This window comes from Garra rufa, chromosome 1 (assembly GCF_049309525.1).
Source record: "Garra rufa chromosome 1, GarRuf1.0, whole genome shotgun sequence".
Classification (NCBI taxonomy): domain Eukaryota; kingdom Metazoa; phylum Chordata; class Actinopteri; order Cypriniformes; family Cyprinidae; genus Garra; species Garra rufa.
This window is the reverse complement of record NC_133361.1, coordinates 28,914,108-28,928,192: the sequence shown is the minus strand read 5'-3', so window position 1 is coordinate 28,928,192 and position 14,085 is coordinate 28,914,108. Positions and strand designations below refer to the sequence as shown.

The window sequence follows — 14,085 nt, the reverse complement described above, 5'->3', positions numbered from 1 at the left end:
AGTGCTGAAAACAATTTTGATGCTTAATTAATTTTTTTTTTTTTTTTGGAAATGGTCATACTTTTTTACTATTAATGAAAAGTGATAGTAAGGACATTTATAATGCTACAAAAGATTTCCATTTCAAATAAATGATGTGAATCCTGGCAAAAAGAAATAAATAAATTCGTATTACCAGTGCTAAAGAACAATTTTGATGCTTTTTTTTTTTTTTTTTTTGGAAATTATCATACTTTTTTACTATTAATGAAAAGTGATAGTAAAGACATTTATTGTCAGCATTTTGTCCTGTTCTGTTCTGTTTTTCCCCCTATGTTTCTAGTCCTAATGGTTTAGTCCTTGTTTCCCCCTTTTGGTTTTGTCTAGTTGGTTCAGTCTTGCCCATATTTGTATTTCCCCCTCGTTTGCTCATTTGTTACCACACCCCTGTTTCAGTGTATTTAAGTCTGTGTCTGCTCACTCCCCTTTGTCCGTCGATGATTGTTACTTCTGTTTACCATTTGCCCCTGGATTTCTGTTTGTTTAGTTAATAAAGTGTCTTTTTGTTTATACTCCAGTTTCCCTGCATTTCCCTGGATTCCACCACTTCTCCATCCGCACTCGTTTGTGACATTTATAATGTTACAAAAGATTTCCATTTCAAATTAATTACATGAATTTTGTTCACCATGCAGTAATCCTGAAAAAAGTTGATCAAAGTTAAAAATATTAATAAATATTCATTTATTTAATAAAAAATCATATCAAACTTACCTATAAGTAATATTATATTATGCAGCATAACTGTTTTCAACATTGATAATAATAATTAAAAATGATTTTTTGATCAGCAAATTAGCATATCAGATTGATTTCTGAAGGATCGTGACACTGAGGACTGACAAGCTTTTACGAGCATAAAATACTTATTTCAAAAACATAAAAATCTTAATCATTCCAAACATTTGACTAATGCACCCATAACACTGGCTGTTTTATAATCAAATGTACATTTCTATCTTTCTACAGAGTATGTTGGAGAGCATGGACACACCACATGGCTTCCTCTTGTACGAAAAATCAAGCAGCAAATTGCCACAGACCCGACTCTAACCCCAGAGTACCCACCCATCCTTGGGATCCCAGAATTTACCAGAAGGGCAACTGAACTTGCATTGGGCAAAGATAGCCCTGCCATTGTGGAAAGCAGGGTAACGTCCTTTTAATTATTTTCAGTATCTGACATCACACTGTAGACCATCTTCCTATAAAACATATTCCCACAATTGTTGAAAGCTCACGTTAATCCCCGGACTCGCAAGCTGAATACACTGATAGTGCGCAGGAGGCTTGGTACATACCCACTGTGTAGTTTGTTTGTAGATGGTATAAAGCCGGTCGCCTTCAACGCTATCTGGAAATGTCAGTGCAAGCTGTAAACCACATATAGCTTTTGATTATTGAACTACGGAGATGACGTGACGCAAATGGGTTAGTCATCCATGAATGGTAAATAGTCTCCATTGATTACTTTACTGTTATTAAACTGATTAACACTTACATTAATATTCCGGTTAAGACAATTAAATGCCTGTCTTTACATTTCCTTCAACCTTGGTCTTTTCAACTAGATGGAGCAAGCAAATCCACATGATTTAAATGAGGAATGCAGACTGATGATTTCCAACTATGGGTCATGTGTACCCCAGGGGGTACTTAAGGTTGTTAAACCTATAAAACATAAATTGCAACTTCTGGTTTCTTTTATAAATAAATTTGACATTTGGTCTTTGTCAGAGAAAGTTTCTCCATGATTGTCCCTCAGAACTGTCAAAACCTGTAAGAGACAAACAAGCTCAGGTGTCTTATTATGGCCAGTCTGTTTTCACGCTCTGTCAGGATTGGGCATCATGGCCAGTTCAGAAGAGGGGACATGTGCCCACCAACTCAGATGTTTGAGCAGAGTTCATTTTGAAAGCCACTTTCAAAACATTGTATATTTGATTATTCAAATACATTTACGCATTTATCGATTATTCTCTCATTGATTAAAGGGGTCATCGGATGCCCATTTTCCACAAGTTCATACGATTCTTTAGGGTCTTAATGAAAAGTCTCTAATATACTTTGGTTAAAAATTTTCAATAGTAGTGTAAAAAAAACACCCTTTTACCTTGTCAAAATCAGCTCTCCAAAATTTCAGCTCATTTTAGGCATGGGCCCTTTAAATGCACATGAGCTCTGCTCGCCCCGCTCCTCTCTGCTGAGGGATTAGAAAACATGTTTACTTTAGCTGCATTTAGCCACGTTAAACTGCATTTAGCCGTGTTTATTGGCGAAACTTGCCAACAAGCACATTATTAAGAAAGGTCATTTGCAAAGATGCATAAAAAATGCTTATATTCAAGTTTGTTGTGCGTAAAGCTGCATCATGAATGATTGAATGAACATATATGCCTATATAGATCGGTTTAAAACTGAAAGTAATGTTGTCCTCTGCCTCTTAAGTGGCTCAGATGTTGGGAGTAAATGCTACCGAGAGACTCCTGCTATGTTCATTATTACATCTAACAACAGAACACCTCAGTCGCTCAATTAGAGTCTTCCTCTGCACCTGAGTCACACAATGGCAGACGGAGTCCGACTGTTTTAGCTCGGTGAGGGCGGGTCTCAGGTAAAACGCTAATGTCAATCAACTGTGTTTCGTCACAACGACAAGAAGCTGAGAATGATCTAATTTTAAAAAGGGTATATTACTTTTAAAGATGAAAAATACCACTGGGTGGATTTTTATCATAAGCCGCTTTTCCACTATCGGGCCGAACCGTTCTTAGAACGGTCGGGTATGGTTCCAGTTGTGTTTCCACCTGAGCCTGATACGGCACGGCGCGATTACAAACCGTTCTCGGCACAGAATTCTCGGCACGGTTAGGCAACCGTGCTGAGCCGGGCTGGTAAAATGCGTGTGCATGACGTCGCCACTCTGTTGCCTGGCTACCAGTTTCTCTATGGCTAAGCGGAAGCGCAGTAAACAGATACAGTAAATATAAATACAATGGCTGAGACACTTTGGTCTGTGGCTGAAACATTTGCTCTAATATTGATATTTGGGCAGAAAGAAAAATTCAACAACAGCTGGAGGGTGCAAAGAGAAATGAAAAAGTTTTTAAAATTATAGCGCAGTGTCTTGCAGAGAAAAGCATTAAGAAAAGTTCAAAACAGTGCCGGGAAAAAATTAAAAAAACTCAAACATACATATTGCGTCCAAAAGGACAGTACAGTAGAAGCGGGGCTGCCTACTCTTGCGTTACCAAGGTAACGACTGACGCATTTGTATTTACATTCCAAAGAGTTCCGTTATCTGCACCACAGTGGAAAATCAAACCGTATCCGTGCTGACTGGCCCGGATCGGCATGGAACAGAACAGTTAAGCATTGAGAATGGTTCGGCCCGATAGTGGAAAAGCGGCAATTGTAGGGTGGTTGTGTACACAAACTGCCAACACACATTAATGTTCAAACAACATGGAAAAGTTAGTTTGGCATCCGATGACCCCTTTAACGTTTATGACTGTTAAAGTGCAGTTGTGGTCTAATCTCCCTAAAACTTTGCACACTTGCTTAGAATCACCTGTTGCATGTTTTGCAGGTTTCATGAAGTTTTGAGATTTCGTTTAGGTTTAATAGGCTTTTGGGTATACTTTGACAGGCCACTTTTCTATTTTTGTTTCCTTTATAGCTTCCCAAAGGGTAAATGTAAAATTTTTTTGATAATTATTGACCTTGAGAGTCCAGAGAATTGAACTACAGTAGTTTTTTTTTCCAGATTTTCCGACTAGTTTGTATGTTTGGTTGTTTTGTTTTTTTGTGGTTCTAGAGGCAAAGTTTTATCATATAATATGAATATCATGCATATGTGTGAAAACCATGAGATATACAATCGTTTTAAAAAAATCGTCAAAAATTGTCAAAAAATATCACCCCCTAGTGGCCAGTTCCTTTTAAATTTCTCACAGACCTTTAGGTCTCATAGGTGCTCAAAGTTCAACAACCTATGGTGACCATGTTTTTTTACATACGCATTTGTCCTTATAGCCACTTGTGGCATTTTGGACCAAGTCCGTGTATACCAATTTTCATGTCTATAGGATTGACGGATGCAAATGTATGCTGCACCAAGTGGCCAAGCTCCACAACTTTTTTTGTGTGACCTCAGATTCAGCTCTTCCATATGCCATACATACACGCTGTGATAATTATTGATATTCACTCTCTAATGAATCTTCCTGCACTGGTTTGGTTCCAATCAGGTCGAAAAACCTAGGACAAGTTTGCAAAAGTAGGTTTTTCAAAAAATGCATAAGACACTTGAGCATGTGGCAGACGGTTTAAGAATTATGAGCAATTTCAAACTTTTGATTGCTGCAGTGCCTCCTTCAGGCTGATTGGGGTGAGCCTTTGTGATGTTGTAGACAGTGAGAGTACTACCATCCCTGCAAGTTAAGTCTCTACGACTTATGGTTTGGGCCTGATCAGTTTTACATGGAGACTGCTTCTTCATGGCCATTCTAACACTATGCACTTGAACCCCTGAAATCTGTAGACCTCACATTTTTAAATGCAAAAATGTGTTCTGCATAAATGGACTGCTACTTTTGCAACTCTCTACTTTTGCAAATCCATGTGCACATTAGTAGTCGTTTATTGTTGTTGTTTTTAAATGAATCATGAAAAGTAAAAAAAAAAACATTTCTGGTTTGGTTAATAAAAGGGTATTTGAGTCTTGCTGAGGGAGCGAACAAGACAAAAAGGAGCTGGTAAATACTAATGTTGTGTTTAGATTTTGTTTCGAAATCACCAGCTCAGATGAAATGTGTTTGGAAATGTGGTAGGTGTTTGGCGTCCAAACAGTTGGTTGTACTGGAGCAGTGCGTCTGGGTGCTGAGTTACTGAGATCCTGCTGCTGTTCAACCTCTTCCTGGAGTGGACCCATCCTGTTCTCCTCTCCCTGTGACGGTCTGTACAAACTGTGCACATGCCATGCAGAGATTGTTCTGTTATGTACAAATTAAATTGTAATGTTCAAGGGCTGCTTGCACCAGCCGTACGTCAGTTACAACTCAGTTTAGTTTTGACATAAAGGGGCACTAAGTTACAGCTTACATACTGCTAAATGTTTTTGCATTGTACCATTAAACTTAGATGAAACATAGTCATCTAAGCCTCCATCCTGGAGTAATGTTGCAATAAAATAGCAAATTGACTGAACTGCATCTATAAGCAATTGCCTAACTGGCTTTAGGCCTTTACACATACAGGTGCTGGTCATATAATTAGAATATCTTCAAAAAGTTGATTTATTTCACTAATTCCATTCAATAATTTCTTTGTATTGGTCTTAAGTAATATTCAAACTTTCTCAGATACTAAATTGGTTGTCATTAGTTGTCAGTTATAATCATCAAAATTAAAAGAAATAAACTCTTGAAATATATCAGTCTGTGTGGAATGAATGTATACTACATCTTAATTCCGAAAAAATTGTGAGTTTGTATCACATAGATTGTATTGTATTGTACATGATATGAGTTTGTGTTTTACAATTCTTACTCTATAACTTACAATTACAAGTTTATATCTCGCAATTCCAACCCAGTCTTACAGCAACACATACATTTTTGACAAGGTGGCAAATCCGTACAACCTCACGCATACAAATTTATATGACTTGTTAAAAAAGTATGTTTTGTATGAGGTGACAAATTCATAGGAATATGTACGAAGGACCCCACCCCTTTACCACCACAGAGTGTGGTCATACAAATTCATATGAATTAGCCACCTTGTAAAATACATACAAATTGGCTGTGAGATAGCATTGGACATTCTGACTTTATAACTCGCAATTGCGAGTTTATACCATGCAATTCTGACTTTTTTCTCAGAATTGTGAAATAACTCACAATTGCATGTTATAATGTCAGAAGTGCTAGATTTAAACTCTCAAGTCTGAGAAAAAAGTCATAGTTGCGAAGTATAAACGATATTGTGAGTTTGTCTCCAAATTCTGACTCTAAAACTCACAATTACGAGTTTATATCACACAATTCTAAGAAAAAAAAGTCAAATTTGCGAGTTTATATCTCACAATTCCAACCCAATCTCAAGGCAATTCATACATTTTTGACAAGGTGGCAAATTCATATGACTTCACTCATACAAATTCATATGACTTGTAAAAAAAACGTACATATTTTACGATGTGACGAAATTGTAGGAATACATACGAAGAACCACACTCAACCCCACCCCTAAACTTAACTGTCACTGAAAATCGTCACAAGTGTGTGGTCATATGAATTCGTAGGAATTAGCCACCTTGTAAAATATGTACAAATTGGTGAGTGTTGGCAATTTTATAACTTTATAACTCGCAATTCCGAGTTTATACAATGCAATTCTGACTTTTTTTGGAGAATTGTGATATAAGCTCGCAATTGTGTTATGAAATCAGAACTGCTAGATATAAACTCTTAATTCTGAGAGAAAAATTTACAATTGTGGGATATAAATGATTTTTCAAAATTACTATACATTGCAATTCCAACCCAATCTCACAGCAATTCATACATTTTTGACAAGGTGGCAAATTCATACAAATACAGAAATCATACAAAATTTTTACAAGATTTAGTCATACGAATTCTTATGAATTAGCCACCAGAATATTGTTGGCGAATTTTACTTTATATTCAGATGCATTTATATCAGACAATTCTGACTTCATTTCTCAGAAATGCGCGTTTATACCTCACAATTGCTAGTTTATATCTTAATTTTAGAAAAAAAAGTTATGAGTTTGCATCACGTAGATTGTATTGTATTGTACACTTGTGAGACGTAAACTCGCAATTGCAAGAAAAACAGTCAGAATAGTGAGATCAAAATTTCCAATTACCTTTTAAAAGATTTTATTCAGTTGCGGAAACAGGCTTCTATACATTTCAGATACAGTTTCTGAATGTTATTTACATAAAAAATAGCTATTATGTTTGACTTTACATTCCAATATAAGGGAGAAGTTCCGGATGGCTGGTGCAACCCTAGCTAGTATTTTTAGACCAAAACTATAAACCCTACAAATATTTGAGTTTTGAATTTGCAGTCGTAACACATGTTCATTTTTCTTAAAGAATCACTGCTAGGCACCTTTAAGGCAGCAGGGATTGAGGATGTGCAACATTATCGATACTGGGATGCAAAATCCAATGGAGTGTGTGTGGAAAACATGCTGCATGACTTGGAGAGTGCTCCGGAACGATCTGTGGTCGTCTTGTTTGCTTCTGGCCACTGTCCTACCGGTGCTGAACTTTCTCAAGAGGACTGGAAACGTGTGGCTGAGGTCATGTTGGTACGGACTCACAATGAAACAAAATCATGCTTAAAAACTGACATCTTTCCCTACTGGGTAGAGTGAGAGAGTTCAGTAATTTACAGTGTTCATTATCAGGTGTGTAAGGCCAGTTAGACCCTTCAAGGCAAGATCAAATACACTTCAGCTTCACTAAACATCTCACCATGGGGATGAGAGACTTTCTGAGGTTTTTAAACACTTTCTTTTATGCTTTCCTATCTGTAATTTATAGTCTCTATGTGCTCTGGTTAAAAAAAAAGGAAACAAATAGTTATGGTTAATAAATGCTATCAGATATACAGAGTACAATAGGGCTAAAGCATGCATAGTGCATGACTTCAAGGAAAAAAAATCTATGTTTTATTAATCACTTTTTGAGCAACACATTTAGTTGGAAGATAAATCATAAAAGTGTTGTGTTTTGTTCCATTTTTTATCAAATCAGCACAGAATCAACTTTGCATAGCAGCCTAAAAATACGTTAAGGATCAGCCACATTTCCACATGAAATGCAGATGTTTAGGAAAGTGCTGCAAGTTTTTGTGCCATCTAATGGTTTAGAGGAGAATGAAATCAAATTTGCCTATTCCCCTGGTGCGCTTTTAGCCCTGTTGAACCCTAATACTAGACTGACCATTAATAGCTTTGATCTCATCATGATTAGTTTATATATAGCGTAGTTCAAGCTTTTATCACTAATAGCCACAGAGAGGATGAGTAGCGTTTGATATATAATGGTTCCTTGAATGAAGCACCTGTTAAGCATAAGTCAGTCTTCCTGTCTCTTTCTCTTGATTAGACACGCCAGTTATTTCCATTCTTCTTGATGTCTGCCCAAGGCTTGTGCAGTGGATCTCTTGAGCAAGATGCCTGGGCTGTTCGCCACTGTGTGTCTTTGGGGCTTGAACTTCTCTGTGCTCAATCTTTTTCTCACAACTTTGGCCTTTATGGTGTGTTTACTATTTGTAATTGGCCTATAGTTCAGATATTACTCCAGACACAAGTCTAAATGTGATTTACTCATGTTAAACTGGAATTATTGGATACTGACAGGTGAGAGAGTGGGCCATCTGCTCTGCGTGTTAAAGCAGAGTTTGCTGGCTGTACAATCTCAAGCTGAGAAACGGATACAGACGCTTTGGTCCTGCCCACCATTGGAAGGAGCGAGGGTGGTTACCACTGTACTAAATAATCCTGCCCATCTAGTTGACTGGTAAGACTTATTTCCTTCATGTATGCTTTAATGTCTGTACATTTGTAGGTGCCAGATTCATTGTTCTTCAGTCAAAAAGAAATGAAGGTTTTGGAGGAAAACATGCAGGATTTTTCCATATAGTGGATTTTAATGGCACTCAACAGGTTGATTGTCCAAATATGCAGTTTCAAAAGGCTCTGCACAATCCCAGCAAAGGAATAAGGGTCTTAGCTAGCGAAATGCCTCGCACTAGCTCTGCGATAGGTGTTTGCAACTTTACACATACATAATCATGGTGGAAAGTCCACCATTGGTTAGTTCTTTGTCTGTGTATACTGTTCAAAAATGTAGTTTTTTTTTTTGTTTTTTTTTTTTGCAAAAGGCGTTTGATTTCCATGGTTTGCTTTAAAAACATTGGGTTGGTACTTCTGCCTACCTCACATGTGACCTTTTTAATGTGATTATGTAATGCATGAAGTCTGGCTAGTGCAAGATGAGCATTTGTGGTTAAGTATATAAATGTGTTTTGTTTTGTTTTTTTTAGAAAATTACCAATTGTTATGGTAGATAAGACCCTTATTCCTCAGTTGTGATCATGTAGAGCCCTTTGAATCTGTGTTGCAACTGCATTTTTGGACCTTTCATTCACTGATCCCTATTGAAGTCCATATGTGCCTATACATTTTTTATGTTGCTGCCTTATGTTAAACTGCTTTAAATTACTTTTTTCCACACCAATCTACACTCCATAGACCATAATGGCAAAGCAAAATGACTTTTAACAGTACAAATGTATTAAAAATTAAATACCTAAATGATTCCATTGCATAAGAATACATACTTATCTGGGACAGCTGAAATTTAGCTCAGGATCATTCATATAGCTTGGAGATGTTACTACACTTCAAGTGAAGTTAACCTGTGGCAAATTAAATTGAATGGGTATGATTTGGAAAGGCACACACGTCTTAAAAAGAAGCTGATGGTCACTCTTGTTGAGGTCCATGATCATATATGCAGATGGGAGAAACTTTCAGAAGGACAAACATCACTGCAACAATCCACCAAACTGAGCTTTATGGCAGAGTGGCCAAACTCAATCAACTCTACTCAGTGAAAACACATGAAAACACACTTGGAATTTGAAAAAAAAAAAAAAAAAAAAAAAAAACACCTAATGGAGACTGTTTGAAGGATACACTTTGCAGGAAAAGTAAAGTGTGCTGGTAGCGTCATCATGCTGTGGGGCTGTTTTTCAGTGGCAGAGACTGAGGAACTCATCAAAGTAGAAGAAGAGCTCAATGCTAGGGGTGCAACGGATCATAGATCATCCGTGATCCGTGATCCTTAAGGACCAGACCCCACGCATGTGATTCGAGGGTTAACTGTTAAGTTTAACCATCATAGAATGAAAATGTATAATTTGCATGGTTTGTCTTGACAAGTATTCCCATTTAAACAATTTTAAACCATTTTAAACACAGAAGCGAGCACACGACCGAGAGAGAGAGAGAGAGAGAGAGAGAGAGAGTGGGCGAGAGAGGCACGATTCAGACTGCGCTATTTACACAGATTGATTTCTCTTTGACTTCTCATTGAACGGAAACGTACATAAAAAGTTATGTTTAAATACCTGTTGTGGTATTCTGGTAAACACAGTCGGTTATGTCTTAAAGGTTGTATCAGCGATTTCTAGCCTAAAACATAAAGTGTCGATTTCAGCTTACCTTTCATCACGATCCGCTCGCTGCCTGCCCCATAAATTGTCTGTGAAAAAACCGCGTCTCTCTGGTCAGCCTAGGGTCCGAGATATGCCAAAAAAAACAATCGGCGCTATCAACACACCACAGATAACCAAACAGTGTTCCAACCAATCAGCGTCAGGGGTTTGGTGTTGTGGACTTTCCTACTGGTGCAGGGATGTGAGGGAGGCGGAGCGAACGTCCACAACACCAAATCCCTGACGCTGATTGGTTGGAACACTGTTTGTTTTTGTGTGGAAAGGTTGGTAGTACCGATTGTTTTTTTGGCATATCTCGGACCCTAGGCTGACCAGAGAGACGCGGTTTTTTCACAGACAATTTATGGGGCAGTCAGCGAGCGGATCGTGATGAAAGGTAAGCTGAAATTGACACTTATGTTTTAGGCTAGAAATCGCTGATACAGCCTTTAAGTGAACCGAAACAGCTGAGAAAGAAACCAGGTTCATGCCAGTATTAGAAACATGCATTTGGCCTTAAAGAGACAGTAGCCTATAAAAACCTGCAGTAAGAAGCACTAGTTATTTTACAGTTAATAAATAAATTTCTGCACCTGAAATCTAGTGTTACCATTTTTATTAGTAATTTTATGTTGTATTCATCTACACTTGTCATTTGTGTAATTGTTCTTGTTTTATTACTGACTTTATTAGTTCAGCTAGCAGTTTCTGCTGTGGTATAGAAGTACTTAAAGTAAGCTTTCAGTTTTTTGACTGTCAACACATGAACATATTTATTAAAACCATTGCTATAATTAATTTGATATAGGCTTAAAGCTTTCAGTATTTAATAAAAAAAAAAAAAAAACTTTTTGTTTTGTTTGTTTTTTGCTGATCTGAAAAATTATTCAACTCTGTGAATACGTCTGCCAGACCCCATCCAAGCTGACAGAGCTTGAGAGGTGAAGAGGTGAGGCAAAGAGTGGCAGATAATTGCCAAATGATGTGCAAATCTTGCTGCATCATACCCAAAAAGACTTGAAGCTGTAAAGGTGATTTAGCTTTAGTACTGAGTTAAGGGTATGAATACTAATGCAATGTATTTAGTTTTCTTTCTTTTTTTCAATAAATCTTTGAAGTTGTGACAATTCTGTTTTTGCTTTGTCATTATGATGCATGAAGTGTAGATTGATGTAATTTAAAAGAGTTTAACATAAGGCAGCAAGCAACATAACAAAAGTTGAAAAAAAATTGTACTTTTGCAAAGCACTGTATGTCCACTGCTGTGAAGGTGATTTTTAATAGATGTATGCAGTTGGTTTTCCTCAAGATCACAGAACACAACAGAATGAGCTCAGGTATCAGTCACATACATGTATGACCACTAACGATTGACAAATAAAAAGTATTACACAATTTTCTGTTAGTTTTAGTTTTATCATTTTAAACTCACATTTATGTGAAATGATTTGCTGAAGGATGGTTTCTTTTATTTTTGCTGCCATTTGGTTGACATTTTGTTGCATAATGCAAAGACATTCATACATTGTAAGCGCGGCTTAAGTATACAACCAATTATTAATGTGTGTGTGGCCATGAATGAACAAAAACCCTTACAAACCTTCACTTTAGTATTAGAACATCTGATAGTCACAGAACAGATGAGTTTGTTCTTGACTATGAGCATTTCATTTAAGCTTAAGTTTCAAATGCAATGTCAAATCAATTACCCCTGAAATTGCTATTGCAAATTAAGAACATTTCGATCTGAACATTACACTTGTGATTATGATTTTCTGATGAACAAGTGCCCAAGGCTTTCTATTATTTATGCAAAAACTGTCCTGAGATTAAAACTTGCTCTTTTTATTATTCAGCAAATGAGTCTGAAGTTTTTTTCTCAGGCAGGAGAGTGTGAAGGCCATCGCCGAGCGCTGCATGCTAATACGAGAGCGTCTGCGTGAGAGACTAAGGCTTTTGGGTGGTCCGTGGAATTGGGATCACATAATAAAACCAGGAGGGCTTTATTGCTGTTTTGGACTTAATAGTGAGTGCTAGCAGGTCTAAGAATAAAGAGGAGCTCTTTACTACAGTATGCTTTTAAATGCACTATTGAAACACTATAAATAATCAATTTCTTTTTCTCTCAACCATCAGCTCAACAGGTTGAGTTTCTGGTTCAGAAGAAACATATCTACTTGTTACCCAATGGGTGTCTGAATGTGAGTGCCATTAACAGCCGTAACCTGGACTACATTGCTGAATCTATACATCAAGCCTTGAGCTCTCAACTCTGATCTCTCATCACACTGAATCTTCTCTTCATCTGTAGTATGCCTTTCACCAGCTATGCACTGGAAAGTTCTGTTTTTGAATCATAAGCATGTATATTTCACATATATTCAAACGAACTGTTAACTTTCTCAGGCTTAACTTTTAATCAAGGCTGTAATGCAGACAGAGCAGCAATCAACGTCACTGCTTTTCTATTTTATAATTTGTTATTGTGTTTGTTGTGATATATTGATTGACCAGACTGTTTTTTAGTGAGGGCTGGAAGAAGTAACTCACAAGAAAAAAAGTACATCTGTGTATCACCCACAGTGTGATGCCACTTATCAAGCAAGATTCTCACATTTCTCTTCCATAGAGTATTCATTACCATATTCACACTTCAGTATCCAAAACATGTAATGGCATGCTCTGAAATATGAGATACCATTTTTTTTAAACCAACTGTTGTTTATTTTTTATATATACAGTCAAACCAAAAATTATTTAGACACCAGATATAAGTTTTGATATTTTTTTCTAGAGGGTGCAGGACACTATAGTTCATTTATGTAAGTGAAGCTGGCAAAATAAAGTAAACTGTGACATGTTATATCCAAAAAGTCTTCATACAGTGGACTACCAGTAAAATTTGGGACCAAAAATTTTATTTGATGCTTTGACCTGAATATGTTTTGTCACATACCTTTCTATCAAAGTTATTTAACATTATCAAGACGAGTTTAACTCTTGAGTACTTGTAATATTTTATTACCATTTTCTAAACTATAGCAAATAAACTGTGATAATGTGAGAAAGGGTATCTGAATAAATTTTAGTTTGACTGTATGACCGCAGTTACATGATGTTACATTATAATTATGCCTTTTTTTTTTTTTTTGTCAGCTGAACCTCTTCACATAATTACGGAAGCTCTTTTCCACCACTGAATAAAAAATGGACTGAACTAGTAACATGTCTGCCAGTTTTGTTCTGACCAACTGGAAAAAATGGTGCTTAATTAAATCTAACGATTGCACAGTTAGCTCCTCAGACCATTTATTACCTTACTTACCCAGTTAATTGATTACATTGATAATTGCAAACATTTTTTTGCATTACAAGTTTTCTAAAATGTTAGGTTTAAATATGCAATGAAATTAATGAAATATGCGCCAATTTGTATACATTTCTAGTACAAAAATCTAAACACTGGATGAAGTCAGGTTCAAAATTTTATTTTATTTTTTGACATATTAGAGTTAGATGTTATTACAAAGGGTTATTTTGGGCATCTCATTTTGTCACATTTCATAATTCAGAAAAAACAGGAGAGGGTGCTCGCTGCATAGCCATATGGGAGGAGCTGGAGCTCCAGCTCCCCCTCGCTGGAGGTAATGGGTGGAGATAGACACCTAACCACACCCTAACCCTACCCCTTACCCTATCCCTAACCTTAACTCCACCCATTTGTTCACTCAGAGATGGAGCTGGACATCAAGAGAGGTGGAGCTGGAGGCCATTTGG

General features: G+C 36.8%; 1 protein-coding gene across 1 annotated transcript in view; it reads left to right on the top strand.

The window, feature by feature from the left end:
• The window catches only part of got1l1 (glutamic-oxaloacetic transaminase 1 like 1), a 14,755-nt gene extending 1,349 nt beyond the window's left edge, over positions 1-13,406 (top strand). Inside the window, exons 2-8 of the mRNA XM_073830750.1 lie at positions 1,009-1,190; positions 4,872-4,995; positions 7,173-7,390; positions 8,193-8,343; positions 8,447-8,606; positions 12,192-12,334; positions 12,445-13,406. Of these exons, the coding sequence (XP_073686851.1) occupies positions 1,009-1,190; positions 4,872-4,995; positions 7,173-7,390; positions 8,193-8,343; positions 8,447-8,606; positions 12,192-12,334; positions 12,445-12,584 (1,118 nt within the window). The 3' untranslated portion in view covers positions 12,585-13,406. The remainder of the gene's footprint in view (positions 1-1,008; positions 1,191-4,871; positions 4,996-7,172; positions 7,391-8,192; positions 8,344-8,446; positions 8,607-12,191; positions 12,335-12,444) is intronic.
• Positions 13,407-14,085: the final 679 nt, after the last annotated feature.